This window comes from Symphodus melops (genome assembly GCF_947650265.1).
Source record: "Symphodus melops genome assembly, chromosome: 12".
Lineage (NCBI taxonomy): Eukaryota > Metazoa > Chordata > Actinopteri > Labriformes > Labridae > Symphodus > Symphodus melops.
The window spans coordinates 19,218,404-19,236,152 of record NC_136702.1 but is presented as its reverse complement, the minus strand read 5'-3'; the positions used below and the strand labels follow the sequence as shown (position 1 = coordinate 19,236,152).

Here is a 17,749-nt window from a genome sequence, read left to right as displayed (position 1 = left end):
GAGCTAAGGGGAAAATGTGAAGTAGACAACCAACCACTGCCTCAAAAAGCAACACACGCACAAAAGAGGACTTTTAGCAGATCTCTGACGTTAGCTGTTTTGACCCACATGGAGACCTTTTCTTGTCATGTTACCCAGTAAGACTGAAATGTTGATGATGTCCTTTCATATGAAGTCTCAAAAAAAGGAGTCGTTTTACAATTTGGGAAATGTGACAGCCGTTAAGGTCTTTGATTAACATGTTGTTCAAATTTATTGTGGAGACACCGCACGTCCCCGACCCCCCCCCCCCCCCACACACACACACACACAAAACACAAACACAAAAAGACCATAAAAACAAAAACAAAAAAAAAACGGTCATCCTTGTGAGCATTTCTTTATTTTGAGAACTTCCCCGCTGTCTGAGCTCCTTTACTCCAGTTTTGTCACGTCAATGGAATAATCAAACAGGACATTAGTTAAATGAATGGCTGTGTGCTGGTCCATTGTATGGCCATCTTCATCAAGGGATAATATTGGACATTAATAAATCATGGCAGCTTTTATGGCATTCAATATAAGTGAAAGTACTCAAAGTTGATTGAAATCTTTGTTATTTGTATCAATTAAAATGTTGCAATTTTAACCCCCAAGTCATAAATGTGTGGTTTAATTAAGGCTATGTGTTAGCCTAAGATATCTGTCTCCTGTCATTTGCTTTATATTAATCCACAGTCACTTAGCAGTACTGCAAAAGAAGTGCACATCCCAAAACTATTGAACTATTTTTTGAAGTTGTTATTTGAGCCGTGCGCTTATATGAGTAAAAATAATGGTAGAATATAACTACAAAAGGAGTATGAACATAGGAGGTTTTAGTACTTAATAAACATACATGCAAGTTTTCTGATTTTGTTCCATTTTGTGCAAATCTAAATTGGAGGCTGGGGAAGTTCATAAAAGTTAGAGCAAATAAGAGGCTCTTTCAGATTCAACAAGTAGCTTATTCTGTAACAGATGCAAACATTCAACCTTTCTCCAACTTTAACCACAAATGAACCTGCATGAAAACATTATAATGATTAGGAATTTTGCATTTCACAGACCTACGCACTCAATCTAAAGCAGAGACACCTCCAATGGTTTATCAGTCTGTCATTGGGTTTGCATAACATGGCCTGCATGCACAGCACAGATCCAGCTGCTGGGTGTTAACTGAAACCTGTCACCAGAGACACACTAATGTGTTAGCATGTCGCCCATCATGTGATGGGAAATGAAAAGTCACGGTGAGTCATGACCGGCTTTGGCTCCCCAGATTGTCTGTGCATGCACTGTCTCACTCCCCGCAGCTGTCTCCTTGCACTTAAATGGCTCCTGTATATATGAATCTTAATGAAAACATCTCTCTCTGTCTCACCACCTCTCTATCGATTGTACGAGCAGAGCCAGAGCAGTGCTTGACAAAATGTGATGCGTTATAGATTACAGATTAGCATCTTATATTGCAATCAGAGTCATAATAGATCGGAAGGCCTCAATATAGAAACATAATAAAATAACCCCTGCCTGAGTGGGGCATGCAGATTTATAACTATGCTGTTTGTGCAAATGTGTGTGCCCGCTGAAAAATGTTGTTGTGAGAGACTGGTGTAAAGGTATCATGAGGGGTTTTTTTTATGAGATGAAGAATGACCATCTTGCATGCTTACAATGTAGTCTTTGTCGATAAACACACACACACACTCCTTTGTCTCAAAAAGATGAGCATGTGAGTCTTTCTGCATTTTCGCCCTCATAAACTGAGAGTCATTAATAGCAGATTGGTGTTTCTACAAGCAAGAAAAAGGACACATGGATTAATTTTTCTTTTAATATGATGACTTTAAAGAGATAGAGAGAAAAAAATGCCTGAAAGAGACAACAATTGACAGCCAGACACGACGGAGACTGTGTGTGTGTGTGTGTGTGTGTGTGTGTGTGTGTGTGTGTGTGTGTGTGTGTGTGTGTATGTATGTGTGTGTGTGTGTGTGTGTGTGTGTGTGCGTGTGCGTGTGTGTCAGGGATGTTGCTGACAATCACTGGATGACCACGTACGTCTGCAGCCCCTCACCGTCACCACTTCCTCACACACACACACGCAGACACACACACACACACACACACACACACACACACACACACACACACACACACACACACACACACACCTACACACACACACACTCTGTTTCTTCTCCTTGGCCTCTTTGCCCTCTGAACCTTAACAGCTCAATTTCAGCCTACCCCTGCAGACACTCACACACAAAAACACACAAACACACACACGCTCCAGGCATCGGACGCCTGTGGACTGAAATAGCTCTGCGCAGCATGACACTTGTAAATAACAACCTATTAGACTTGAGTTGCTGCCACCAACACTGCAAAAACCACTCTCACACAGGTGTGATTAAACAATGACTTTTCAAAAACGTAACTTTGAAGCAAACTCAAACTAAGAAACTGTTTAAACACACAAAAAGCCTTGTGATAAAGAGCAGCCACAAATACAAATACTGTGTGTTCACCATCATAAATAAATCAGAGCCTGTTGTTTCACCCAGATTTTCTCCTTCTGGGAAACTAGTGGACTTTAAATGGATGAAAGAAATGCAAAGAGAAAGAGGAAATAAGGGCATGGGCAGAAGAGGGGGGGGGGGGACAGAAGATGGGACATGGTGAAAAGAGAAGTGGAAGAGAGGGCTAGAAGGAAAGAGAAATGCATCAAAGTGATCCGGGGATAAGAACAGTAGAGAGAAAATGACGAGGACCAGGCGACAGAGAAACATGTTTTTCATTTCCACAGCACACTGTGAAAGTAAAACAGAGCACAGCACAGCAAGCCTTTTTCAACCTTTCAGCCTTTTCGAACAAACAGCCAGCCGGTGAAATATTGATGCTTCAATTTCAACAAAGAAATGTCTGAATGATTGCGGTACATCTGAGTGGGGAAATTCACCTATCTATAATTGATACAGCTGAAATGTTAATAACTGGATGGGAGAGCACCGGAACAGAGAGGGGGGAAAGTTTGTAAGTGTAAGTGTGTGTGCATATGTGTTTGTGTTTGTGTATTGGTCTATTACTTCCTGTATGTGTCAGTGGGTTTATATCTGTGTCCCTCTCCACTGATGGAGCCCATTAGAGACCTGAAAGCCAAAGGCCTCTGCTCGAGGAGACACTCATAGATGACATGACCTTCCACTGAAGTCAAGTAGTTTTAGTTGCAATTAATGTTCTTTTTTTTTCAAAATGGGAGACACACCACAAGGCGTTTATGTTTGTGTATCCTGTGTCTCTCGCTATGAGTTACCGGATGTTGTAAATAAAAAAGTAAGTAAGTACAGAAATGCTGTAAAAGTACAACGTTCAATTATTTGTTTAGCTGCTACATATATTTCGAAAGGAAATATTTGTTGACACAGTAAATCATGTTCTCTGCTTTTCGTTACTTCTCCACATTGGTCAACCACTGTAACTGATGAACCTATATCTGGATCTACTATTACAAGCTCAAATATATATAATATGCTACAGACAGACAGACAGACAGACAGACAGACAGACAGACAGACAGACAGACAGACAGACAGACAGACAGACAGACAGACAGACAGACAGACAGACAGATGGAAAGTAAACTTAAGCGTCTTTGCTTCTTAACTCATTCTTCTCAGCAAGCATTCTTCATGTTTCCCAGCATGCCTTTCAGTCTGCCTTCATCTCGTTGTGCTGTATTTTTAATTCATGCTGCAGAAGCTGTCTGTCTTTCTTTCAGTCTAACCACGCAGCTGAAATCAAACAGCCAAAAACAATGATCGACACCAAATCCTCTAATCTGTGTTAAGTCTTTTCGAAGTGTGAAAACCATGCCGGAACAGTAAATGTGTTGTAATTAGACTTTGATAATTAGAGGCGAGGGACAGAGGGAGGTCCCACAGTGATTATTATGGGATAGCTAAAGCCAGAGAAGCAGGAGGAGAGTGGGCTGAAGTTCACCAAATACGACCAACAACTCTCACTTATCTATCTATCTATCTATCTATCTATCTATCTATCTATCTATCTATCTATCTATCTATCTATCTATCTATCTATCTATCTATCTATCTATCTATCTATCTATCTATCAAAACTGTCAAAACTTCCCTCAGTTCATACTCTTCCTTACTGCTACTCCTCTAATGAAATCCAATTCTTTGCATCTCTGTGTAAAAATCTTTTTAGAAATCTCTGTTTGTCAACCAACCAATGCAGTAAAAATCCCTCCAACCAACAAACAATCCATCCATCCATCTGTCCGTCAATGCATCGAGTCTTGAGTCTTTACCTGCAGTCCAGTTTCTCGATCTCAAAGTGAGGGTTGAAGTTCAGGACGATGCGTTGCGAGGGCTCAGGGGCTGTAATGACCCAGCGACAGTTCTGGTGAGGTGGGTACTCCAGCGGGTAGCCAGGGGTGGTGATGTAGCCAGCATCACTGGCATCTAAATATCCTCCACATGGCTCAGAAGCTGAGAAGAGAGAGAGAGAAAAAGAGGACTGCGTAAGTAATTGTTCGTAGTTTAATAAACAAATTCACAAAATTAGATAAGATAAGAATGAGGCCTTTCTTTAAATGTGTAACAGCTTTAACAGAAATTGGACAAAAAATGTTTTTGATGAACAACAGGAGGAAAGCGACCCAATGAATTGAAAGCCCAAAAATATTAATTTACAAAAAAAATCAACAGACTGATTAGATAAAGCTCTAATAACAATATGTAGGGTAAATGTTGTTCCTTTACATATTTAATCAATAAACATGATCTCACACTGGAAAAGTGGGCAAATAGGATGAAATGCAGATAAGTGTTGTATTTGCTGAGACAGGATATGAGAAACAAAGAAGTGTGTGTGGGTAAGTGTCAATGTGGATGCTGGGTCAAAGGTCAGCCCAGCATTTTGTCATACAAAGAGTCTATTCTGACCTATGAGGACTGACACACACACACACACACACACACACACACACACACACACACACACCTACACACACACACACACACACACACACACACACACACAGTGACACACACGTAGTGAGTAAGCCTTCCAGATGGCACAGTTACTGTCACTGAGCGGATCCACTTGTCGGCAGTCATACGTCTGCGTCGTGTCACACACAATGCAACTCATTCACGACTGCAGATGTACCCTGACATTGATGGGTAGCTCATATGTGTCTGTGACACCCAACGACATAACACACATCTCTACTGTATTACATGTAAGACGGCTATTGTACACCATGCTGTCTGACCTGTTTGATGGACTGTGCAGACTTTCTACATGAGCTGAACTTCTTCATTGTTTAAAAGCCACAAAACTCGAGTTAAACCATCATGCTGGATTTGTTAAAAGGCACCATTTCAAATGTAATGACACAATATGAGCCACAGTATAACAGAGAATCAATGTGAGTTTTAATCTAGTTTTAGGGATATGATGAAACGAAACATTACATTTTTCTTTGCCTTAGAACCCTGTGATTCATATTATTTACGCATTTCATTTCTAATTTTTTGAAAAGTTAACATTTCGAGTGAAGAGTGGCGTTTGTTGAGTGGACGTTTATTTCGAAAAGACTTCATCCAATTCGTTATGTCTGCACCAAACTGATAACATACTAAATATTTAAACACAAGCAGATGCATTTTCCAATAAACATTTTGGACAAAAATATGACCACATGAACCAGTAAAAAATTTAATAAAAACAGCATCTGCTATCATCAGATGCTTGCTGGGAAGCTCTTGGCCGGTGAGCAACCTCTTAGATAATTTCCTGTTTATGTGGAAAAAAAACAAACTCAGCATCAAGCTCTACAGTATGTATATTGTTTCTATAAAGACTAAATGTATCTTTAAAAAAATACTGTAAAAAAGTAAAAAAAGTGTTTAATCTTTAAAAAAGTATAAGTCACTTCTTCACTTGGGCCACCGTGAAGCTGTGCTGGCTGTGCTATGACGTTTTATTTATGTCCAGTGTGCTGAGTGGGGAGTCATAGCCAAGTCAAACTACTCAGCAGAATACGACATATTTTAATGCTTTAAATAGACCGGCTACTGTAGGCCAACTCAAAGAGGAGTCACACATGCAAACATTAACACATACCCGCACAGCATAAACACCATGTTCGAATGGAAAGCTTAAAAAAAGAACTGCAGCATCTTCAATATAACTTTTTCTCATGGCTGAGAATATATATTTTTGCGCATGGACACTGCAAGTCTGCAAATGAAGATACAAGTAGAGGTCAGAGCTCAGCTCACAAAGTGATTGACACTTTGGCATCTAAATCTAGCATCTACCTCACACTCCCTCCAAACAATTAGTGAACCCCCCCTCCATCTCTCTCTATCTCTCTGCTCCATCGCTCTCTCCCTCCTCCGTCATGCTGTGAGCCAACTAGTCCTGTCTATCTCAGTCTCCAACCTCCCCGGTGACCTACGGTAATACAGGAGTAGAGTTACAATGCCCATGTAACCCGGCCAGATACATTTCATCTCAGCACCACCTGGATTAGTGTTTAACCACTCTGGAATCTCACAGCACCATCAGCCAAACACCACATTTAGCTGCACTGCTTAGCTAACTGTCTCTGACCCAAAATCAGGGTGGAGCAGGGGCGATGCAAGGGGGAAACATCCAGGGTCGTTAGCTTAATGTTATTGATTAATAACCTCATGCTTGGGACTCATAAGGCATACTTAGTTGTTATCAGGATGGGCCTTAAAATGAGAGGATGTGTTTTCATTAGAGTCAGTCCCTTGGCGAGACTCTCTGAAAGAAACTGCGAGAAGCTTGTCTCTTTTATATAAAGGATAATCTTAATTTGGCTGCAGTCTTTAAAGCACTTGAAGCTCTTCTTTCACCTTCGGTTGGGTAAACAGTCAGGTATACACAGACACATTAACACCTGAATCAATACTCCTACAGAAAAACAGCCCTCCAAGTTTTTGTCTAGGCTTTTCATTGAGTGCATGTAAGTGAGGGGCGTGGCTTTTAAGGGAGCACAGAGGGGATATGGAATACGGAGAGGATGCTAATTTTAAAATAATTTTTCGAAAATTACCAAACCTGCCTTTAACATTCTAATCGAACGTGAGGGTGTTTGTTTGATTGGTTAATGCACACACACACCCAGAGACAGACACAATGAAAGTATAAGCTGATCAGATGTTATAATCTAGAGCACCTGCAAAGTATTCAGGGGTTGCATCACCTGTATGTCTATTTCCGAGAAAGTGTTTACAGCTCCTAGAAGTAAATCTATAGGAGCACTAATTTGTATTCCATCCATCCTGCAGCACCCTGACCTGCATGCTGGGAAGAATGTTTAAAGTCTGTGTACTTATGTGTCAGAACAGAAGACATGCTGAGCAGGGAGGGAAAAAAACAAGGATGCATGTCAAGAATGATCAAACTAGTAAAAGTGATAAGTGATAGGATGGATGGGGGGATTGATGAAAAGAGGAGAGAGGCTGAAAAGGTGATCTATGTTGCAATGAAAAGATGAAGCAGAGACGATGAGAGCGAAACTTTTTTTTTAGTCTTAATTCAGAGAGTTTGTTTTAATGATTCAGGAGTCTCGTTGAATATCAGAAAGTACAGCAATAACAAAAGTCAATGAAGTCCTGAAGCATCACACTGGACTCTGATCTCAACTGCTGTGGTGACTCAGCACACGAAACTTGTGACAATGGTTGACAAAAAAAATATCAACTATTACATCGCCTTTTCATTTTTTGTTGTCCTTTGTAAAATATACCACAAGTTTCCTTTTCTGAATACACAATTTAACTCCAAGCAAACAGTTTTTATCCAAACCACATCAGTACGCTTTATCCTCAAGGAGGAAGTTGTGTTTAGACCACACGCTCACAATGTATGCAAAAGACACAACAATAGAAAATTGCTTAACCTTACTTCCTCCTTAGACATCACTGAATCAGGCCACATACAGTACACACCCACACCCACACCCAAACACACACACACACACACACACACACACACACACACACACACACAGAATAAGCAGCAGTAAACGGTGCTAAGCAGTCGAGCCGGGATATAAGACAGGTCACTGCATTATTTATGGTTCTCTGCCACGTTTGGTATTGCATCTTGATAACACCTATTCAGCAACTTTTCACCACACATACCTCAGAACACACACACACACACACACACACACACACACACACACACACACACACACACACACACACACACACACAGATGCACCCATATGAAATGTAATAAAGACCTCCAAAGAAATGCATGCACAGCAACACTCACAAAGGAGGGCACAATCTATCACACAAAGTACCAAAAACGTTGACAAACACACACACACACACACACACACACACACACACACACTAGAGCTGCTTTGAAAAAAGCATTGAACGTGTTTGTTGGCCCCAAATGCAAATTTCTGACCTTGTTTCCAAACTCTTTTACAGATTCATTTCCCCTCTGAGCAGAGAGTCTGATCTGACTCTAAAGAGACACTTTCCAGCACGTCACAATCGATTTGCTACTCAGTGAGAACTTTGCTAGTATGTTGGACTATACAGTCCGCATTCATTTCCAATGGCCACAGCCTACAATAAAAGCATGTGTGTTTATTCAAGAAAGTGTGTTTCGCCAAGCGAAGAGTTTGTTGTCTTGTTTTGCACATCAACCTTTTATTCACTTGCAATAACCCCAAATACTCAAAATAGTTCAGTGCGTCTCGCTTTCTCATTTCGTGACCTTGTTGGAAACAGGTCCCTGAATTTCACAATCAATAAACTCTCAAAATCAAAGCCTGAGGGGATAAAATGCTAATTTTTACCATTGATTTCTTTCATTTCCTACTGCTTGCATTTTAAGCAGGATGGCTCAGTTCCAGCCTCATGAAACGCTCACAAAAAAAAGCTTCGAGCCTTGTTGCATCAAATGGTAGAAACACATAAGATACATTTGTTGTAAAAATATTTGCTTTGGCTCTGGAGATAAATGGAACAGTAAAATTAACGGGCTAAAATGTCATCTTTGGATGAAAACCAAGGAGCTTTTAGTCACCCAAACCTGGGAAACTTCGGGAGCGCACAGAGAGCGAGAGAGGGAGAAGGAGGCAGAGCAAGACGAAGGAAAGGAAGAGAATAATGCCAGAACATCTGTCTCCTATCATCTGAAAAGAGAAAGTCAGCAGCTCCGCAAAGCCCACTGGACAGAAAATACAACTCTCACACACTCACTCACTCACCCACACACAAACAGGTGGGGCGGTGCTTTCTCCAGGTGCCCTGCATTAAACCACAGTGGAAAACTACAGAGAGAAAATGAATGTGTTTGGATGTGTGTAAAACAAAGAGCAAGAAGGCGGAGGATTACAAAGGATGTGAGAAACAAAAGCAGTGATGGGAAAAGGAGAGAAACCAGATGAAGACTGGTAAAAAAAATAAAAGAAGGATGAGTGTGTCATACAGTAACAGAACTGACATCAGAACAAGCTTCTTTACTCAGCGGCAAAGACACCAGCTGATCTGTGGGGCTTTAGAGAGTAGAGTGAGAATAAGAAAGGATACAGATTAAAGGTCAATAACAGAGAGAGGTGCAGAAGAATGACTGGAGGAGAACAGTGAGAAGCAGAATGGAGACCAAATAGACACGTCTGACAGAAAGAAAAAAAAAGAGAGCAGAACATTTTAAGGATGAATAGATTGGGAGAAGTGATGATCAACGGGTGTTTTGTTTTAATAAATGATTCATGGTAATCTGGATTAATGAGAATCTAGCGCCACAATTGAACGATCAAAATAATCATTTTGTAATCTTAAAACCTTCCAAACTGTGGAGAAAGTTCAATATCACACGGAAACCTTTTAAATTTAAGGTGTTTTTGCACACATACGCAGAACTCCTGAAAATGTTCCTAAAAATGTTGAGGTTGAATGCTAACAGTCACGTTTTTCACCACCTAAGACTTTTTCCTCACAGTACAATTTCCATGTGGAAATCAGGGTGAGTCAGGCTGAGCTAAAACAGCAGGAACATGTTCAGGGAAATTCACAACAGGCCATTGGGCAGAGGTGACTCCACAAGTTGTGCTTCATTGTGTTTTTTTTCACATTTAAATATGTAGTCTATACTCATTCCCTGATACTCTGAATAAATCTCATTAAAAGCTTCATTGATATAAAGGTGGAAAAAACATCAGATTTCGATTTTCTGCTGAATCTTTTTAGTGCATTAGCGATAACAGCTTCAGAGTCTATAACCACACCAGACTTCCTTTTGTCTCCCGTCAAGCAGCAGTTTGACATCGTCCAAACCGTCTTTTTTTCATAAGAAAGTCTATCACCATCAGCTACAATCATAGGAGTCATTTAAGGGCTCCTGCATGGCTGTTTACTCTGCAGAGCAGACGGGCCGCATGTTACTACCTGGTACCTTCAGCTGACATTGTGTTTATGCATTCCTCTTCAGGTTTACCTTAAAGACTACCATTAAACAAGGGGTCAAGTGTTGTTTGTTAAACCTGAAGATCATTCGCATGATCCTTCTCAGGACCTTTATAAAAGTAATTTAAAACTTTCCTTGCTCTTGTTTCTGTTCAGTTCTCAGGCGCTCTCCGAACAAATCTCATCTCGGGCAACTTTAAAAAAGTAATTCCAGCCTTATCTCAAGAACTGCTGCTTCCACTATAAACTGTTATCGTCACAGATAAGTTAAAAAGCACCAACACATAAAAACAGTCATGTATATTGTGTTTATTCCTTTTGCTTTTACTTGGTCCATGATATCATAAGACAGCTGACCTTCAATCACCAAAAGGTCAGCCTAATATTCTGATCCCATTTTATGGCAAAATTTTGTGTGGATGACTGATGCCTGTATTTGGAGTGTAATTTAAAAAACTGAAACAAAAAGTGTTGGCTGCCTAATTAATGGATTGCACCAGACTTAAAAGATATGGGAAGTAACTTTCACAAGCCTTCTAATCTGAATTTTTAAACCGCACAGAGAACAGGGATGGGAAAACACAGACATGGCATAGACTGACAGACAGAATAAACACGATTTTTCTTCAGAACGAAGAGTGGATGAAAGAGTAAAAAGATTTCCCACCGTGACAAAGTGAGGCGTAAAGAAGGTGAGGGAGGTTTCTTAATCGGAGCGAGGGAAAACACTGACAGAGGGAGGCGTGGAGAAAGAGACAGTGTGCGCTATTAAAGGAGAGGTGAAGTGCCATGAAAAGAGGAAAACAACGAGATGATTCAGCGTGAAGGGGGAGACAAAAAGGAAAACAACCTGTGGCCTCTCACGGCACTGCTCCGGAGGGACCGCTGAGGACTCACAAGGCTTAGCCAACACACACATACACATACACACAAACAACACATTTTCTGTGTGAGGGTTTTATAAGACAGGGGGACAGGCAAATATCCTCATTTGAGAAATTTCCATGATCTCCCCTTCCCTTTGCGGACAGTGTACACAAGTGTACAAAAAACACACATACACACACATACACAGATTTCTCCCTAATTACTCCTGCCATTACCAATAAAGACACTGGAATACTAACAGTTTACTAATGACATGATAACTGTAATTAGAACATCCTGCTGGACCCGCTAATTGTCCTGTCCCTTTTACAGATGAGAGAGGAAGAGAGCAAGATTGAGAGAGGGAGAGTAAGAGAGAGAAAGAAGAGGAAGGTTGATTAGCTAAATGTTTATTCACTCAACGAGAACTAGGTTGCTGATGTCAGTAGACTCACCCCTCCTGTTGTTAAACCGCAATTATTCTAATGATGGCAACACTCATGTCTTAATATTGACTCCAAAATGTCATTTTGTGCATTTGTACACCCAGTTTTCTGGGTATTTTCAATGTGTTCTCCAGAGAGTTCCAACTGTATTACCAAAATGTGCCATGAAAAATAAAAATAAAATCACAGCTGTCGAAATCACCAGACGAATAAGGATAACTCTTAATCCTGAAAACGTTGTATTTCAAACTCTCAAACCTCGAAGCCAATCTGTTACATCTGAACACTATGTTGCTTCTTTAAAGGGAATTATTCAGAAAAGGTTTTCTTTTGCATTCATTATAATCAGAGTATTTATTAGAATGCGTTACCTTGGCCAGAAACCCTAAAGTGCTTGACTGAGAAGAGGAATAAATCCAGGGCGGGATTACTGCAGGTGGCTCCACTCAACAACTGCTTCACACTCTGTTGTGTCCCTCTTATTCTACTAATGCCCTCTCATGCTCGCCCTCTATTTAACCAACCAAACAATTTTCTTTTCTTGCTCTCTCTCTCTCTCTCTCTCTCTCTCTCTCTCGCTCTCTATTTTTATATATATTACCATTATACTTCAACTCTTGCTTGATTGTTTCATTGTGTTTCGCTGGGACGAAGTCACAAACACATACTGGTGAAGCCTTTCCTAATAGCCTTTAGTAATATGTGAATCATCTCACACGTCTGATTCTAATGAAGGAACACTCACATGGGGGAACATAATCACAGAAAATAACAGGAAGATATGGGAAATGCACAAACAAACATGTATGGGTGAGCAGATTTCTGAGCCACTAATTGCCCCTGTATAATAATCTGCTGCTTATACTTAGCATTAGCTCCCTTTCTCTCGCTCTTCTTTTCTTATTTGATTTATGCTGATGTATTTCTATTTCTGAAGTTGGCTTGCCAATCTTTTTTTGCGCTGAGTAATTAAAATGAAAGGAGAAAACAATATCTGCATTATTCTGGGCTAACAACTGATAACAAAGTAAAAGAGAAAAGCTGTGTCAGTTGCAGTGAGTCAATTCATTATGTAGCGAGCTATAACCCCATTGTGTGAACAAATGACATGGTTGGTTTGTTTTATTGATTGCCAATTGGAGCTTACAAAGCATCATGACCCAAACTGATGTAACTTTTAATTGTTACAAGATGACCCCATGGGGGAACATGATGCCTGAATATGTTTCTTAAGGGGCTTACAGTGGATTGAAAAAAAGTAATAACGTATGCATTAGAAAGTCCAACACTCTCAATATACACAGTGCACAAAGTAACAGCAGAAGTCTACAATAGTGGGATTAATTGATCCATTGGAATGTAATTAATAAATATTGTGACACTTGATAAATTGTGATTTTTCAAGCAAAAGTGTCAAACATTCACTTGCTACAGCTTCTCTGGGGTAATCATCAGTTTGTCACCAAGTGTTGGTTTGACAAAAGAAACTGAAGATGTAGCTTTGGGTTTTCGGAAATTTCATTACCATTTTTTTGTTTTTAGTCTACTTAAAAATGTAATTCTCAGAGGTATAGTATACAGACTAATCCCACTTATTTTTCAGTTCTCCAAAGGTATACCCACCTTTCCTCCGATTTATATCATGGATTGATTGACACTATTCAGTATTAGGCTTTCATTGTTTCCCTACATTAGTCTCTGTATTGGCAAGTAAGAGTAGTCTTACATGTCACTGTTTATAACAAAGGATGTTTACACTCTGCTGGACTGGCCACTGATTAAAAACAACACTTAGGGGGAAACCTTTAAGAGTATACCAACTTCTTTAGGCACCATGCACTACACCACTGATAATTCCATAAATTGTATTATAATAAGAGGATTCCTTGAAAATTAAAGTAATTGCTGCAGTGGTCTCAGCCCAACTCTGTTACCGATGACCAACAAGTGCTTGATTCATGAGCCAAAATACAATCATATAAAGAACTCGTGAACTTTAAACTTTACCAAACGTATTAAGTTCTCTACATGTGGCTTAAGTTGTTGACTCTCACTACAAAACGAGGACAAGAATGGTTCCCCCTGTGTTTCAGTGTGTTTTCACGCCACACATGATTTGTTAGAGACATCAAAAGTACTCCCACAAACCAGTCATTGGTGCGTACCTGCAGGCAATTCACCCCACAACTAGTCGCACTGTGCATCTCAGTGAGCCTGTTTCATCATCCAGCATATTTCAGCTGAGACACTATAGAAGCAGACAGCTGGTCTTGAGTGGCCAATTACGTCCGTTTATCTCCCTTCCAGGCACAGCTGTGATCAAACGGAATAAAGAAACAGGATCAAACAGCGCGGCTAAAAAATCATTCTTCCGTTTCGTTCGCTTCTTCTTGCAGCTTTCCTCTGCCCGTTTCTGTCTCTGTTGCTTCCTCCCCCCTGCACTTCCATCCCTCCCTCCTGTCTCTCTCTATATATACTCACTTCTCCGCCTCACTTTGCGTTTCTTGCTCATCTCTCCGGAGACAACGGAGCAGAGGCATAAGTAAAAGTTTATTGCTGAGGAAGCTTGATCCTGCAGAGCGTATACTGCTGAGCATGTGTGGTTCTCAGTAAACCAGTGGGAGACCTCAAACACAGCTTGAGGGAGTCCCCAGAAAAATGAAGGTTCATCTTTGTCAACAGATACGAATTATGTCAATCGAAGAACAGTATTATATCAACAAGTCCTCGTGATAATGCCGTGTTATAAAACTAGTCTCTGGTTCCAAGTTCAACATTTTTTTTAACATTTACCCTGAACACTACAACTTGTTTTTTTATTGCTCTGCAATGCAACCTCAGCTTCTCAACATGGGCCTATTTAGGTTGCTGATCAATTAACCAGTTGTCCGTCTCAGACAGTCTCGGAAGATAATTTACAAAGCGTCAGCACGTAAGTGTATCTTCTCTCATTAGATTGAAGGCGAGATGTAAAGAATGCCTCACTGTGTTTTTCTACAAAACAGCATTTGGCAGACAGGCCACTCAAACCAAGTCATGAGATCTGCAAATGCCCCGGTCAGTCTCCCCGGTAAATTAATCAAACCCAGAATGCCACCCACTCCTTCAAAGTTTGTCTTTCTCACTCCGTGTTGAAAACATTTTTCATACAAGCCCTTATTACAACAAACAAAGTTGAATATGAATACATGTTGATACTTCAAAGTGCCAAGGAGACTAAGTTTCTTATTCTAAAGCATAGTGTTTCTTCTTCATCAGTGTCCTATTGAATGAGACACTAAACGCACACATAAGGACATCGATTGACAGGAGTCCCCACAGGCATGTTGCAGCTATTTAGACTAAAAGACGTCTCTACTCATATAGCTGGGATGCTCAGTGCGTGAAGTTCTCCTGTTTCCTGTTCTGTCATTTGCGTAAAGATTGTTTTTACGCGCACCAAAAGCCTTCAAAGACCAGCGTTAAACGCATTCTTTCACCGTGATGAGCCTTTCCATGTCCCTCAAATTCGGTGATAAAAGCAGAGCTTAAACTTTTTTTCCACATCAGAGCTGCTGATATATCTTTTTGCAGCACCAAACCACACCGCGCGCACGGACTTGGGAAATAACAGACCTCCGCAACCTCCGTGGTTGAAGGCTCGATAGAGTGCGACCTCCGTGTATCTGTAGCTCTAGTGCTGCCCCTCGGTAGACAGAGATAGCAGCCCGAACAGATTCCCTGCCACCTCTTCAGAAAACTGGAAACGTTGCTGCATGCATCTCTCCGACTATAACAAAGCTATATGATCTTTTCATGTGGGATACAACGACAGCAAAATGACACAATATGTGGTGTAATGTGTGCGTAAAAGTATTTTTAACTCTATTTCTCACACCACATTAGTCCCGATAGGAATAATGTAGAAACATGAAAGATTTCCCCTTTTGAACAGCTCTCCCGAGAACAGTCATTGATTAAACTGCAGATTAAAAATCCACAGCATATGGTTAAGATGTTTGTCAAGACGACAAAAATCAATATTTAAAACTAAGCAACATCCCAGCATCCTACTTACTACAGGAAGAATGGAAACAACCCGCTGAGATGGAAAGAAATATGCTACCTAAATGTAAAATCACGTTGTTAGAAAGTTGTCTACATTTAGAAACGGCCACGCAAATCTCGCGCATTTGGCCACCAGGAAGTTTAAATAGGATTTTGTTTTTGATCAAATCAGAGTGGATTTCGTTTTCAGTGACTGCTTGTTATAAGTTCACTCACTTTTTTTATTTTTGCTCTTCCGACCGTGACGGGTCGATGCTGCAGAGTTGAAAGGACAGGGCATCTTGCAGCAGGAATCTCCCTCCTAAATGTGCTTAAACTAAGCTAATCAATCAGCAGCATTGGTGTCAAGGCATTATCTAGATGTCAGTGAAAGCTATTGTTTTACGTGCAATCTTAAAATTCTTTATGGGAATGGCTTCACTAAATCTTTACATTTATAACGCGTTTTGTCTTGTGATATGGATTAGGTGAACAAAGAGCGGGTTAATTCCAATGTATCACCTAGGCGTGAAAATGTGATTTAAGCGGGCAGCAAAAGTGTCAAACTCACCTCCTTCCTGTGTTTTGACTGCTGAAGGCAAGAGAAAAGCCAGTACACATCCACATAGCCAAATGAATAAATCCATCTTTTCCTTCTGACGTGAAGACAAGAAACTCTTCTTCTTCTTCTCCTCCTCTGTGTTTTTATTTTGTTAATTTGAGACAAAGCTGCAGTCCAAAGTCCCCCTCTCCTCTCCTTTTCCACAGTTCTGTATTTCTCTGAAGCGTGAAACAAGTAGTCCCCACAATCCACCAGAAACACCGGGTTGCGTTCACTGGTCTTTCCAGGAATATTTGTGTTGTCAAACACAGTGCACGCTGCGTCTTGAGAAGAAACTAATCTGAGTAGATTATTCTGAAATCAGCGTAATTTTCACTCTAAACACAATATTAAAGCCTCAGAATCCATTGCGGTGCGCACAGTCGGGAGCCCCTGACAGTTACAAGGCGCGTGGGATTAAAGACCTCGTTGACACACTCCTTGACGGACAATGTTTGTAATTAAGAAAAAGTAAAAGACCCCCGTTGAAAAAACCCCAAAAAGAAACATTTGCAAAAAGCATTAAGCTTAAAAAGCCAATAAAAAAGTGTCATGGGTTTCCTCCTCTCGACAAAATATCCAAAAATCTTCTTCTCTGGCTCTTTTTTTACCAATATGAACATTTAAATCGTAAGAACACGTGATTTAAAGTTGAAAAATATTTTCCCATCGATTTCCCAATTTATGTGGGTATAATTGTCCCGATAACACTACGTTGTTGCGCAAAAGATATAAAAAGATCTCTTGTAAGAGGCAGCTCCGGTGTGCGTAAAACTGATCGAGAGAAAATAAACGTGCAGCCTCTCCGCTCTGCTCCGGCAAACTGTGCGTTTCTTTGCATAAACGCGCTCTGCTATGCCCGTTTGCTTTCTCCTTCACTCTCACTCCTTGACGCTGGCTGTATGTCTCTCGTTGGTTTTTTCGGCAGCTCCGGCAGTGCGCTCCTTCCCCTCCTATCTCCGCCGGGTTTGTGGCAGCGAGCAGGACTGCTCACTCAGTCCCCAGTCTCCGTGTGCGTGCACGCTGTGCGCGCGAGTTTGTATCGGATTACAGTAGGCACCTCGGCCCGCCTCCGTATAGCCCCTCACTGATTAAAGAGCAGTTCATCTCCCACTCACACCTCACTCTCTCTCAATCTTTTTTGCGCCTCACCCTCTTTTACCTCTCCTACTTTCTCCATCTGATTCATTTCAAACATATCTCAATCTCTCTATATTTCTGACATTTTCTTCTGTCTTTCTTCATTTCTTTATTGACATGCTCCATAAAAGCAGTCTTTCTTTCAATCA

General features: G+C 40.7%; 1 protein-coding gene across 3 annotated transcripts in view; it reads right to left on the bottom strand.

The window, feature by feature from the left end:
* nrp2b (neuropilin 2b) overlaps positions 1-17,456 on the bottom strand; it is a 95,311-nt gene extending 77,855 nt beyond the window's left edge. For 2 of the 3 annotated variants that reach the window (XM_079357400.1, XM_079357402.1), the window contains exons 1-2: positions 16,431-17,454; positions 4,355-4,535 (exon numbers count right to left, since the gene is read on the bottom strand). In XM_079357400.1, coding sequence (XP_079213526.1) covers positions 4,355-4,535; positions 16,431-16,506 — 257 coding nt within the window. In that variant the 5' untranslated portion in view covers positions 16,507-17,454. Of the gene's footprint in view, positions 1-4,354; positions 4,536-16,430 lie in introns of all 3 variants that reach the window. The other variant, XM_079357401.1, reaches the window with a different exon arrangement.
* Between the last annotated feature and the right edge of the window lie 293 nt (positions 17,457-17,749).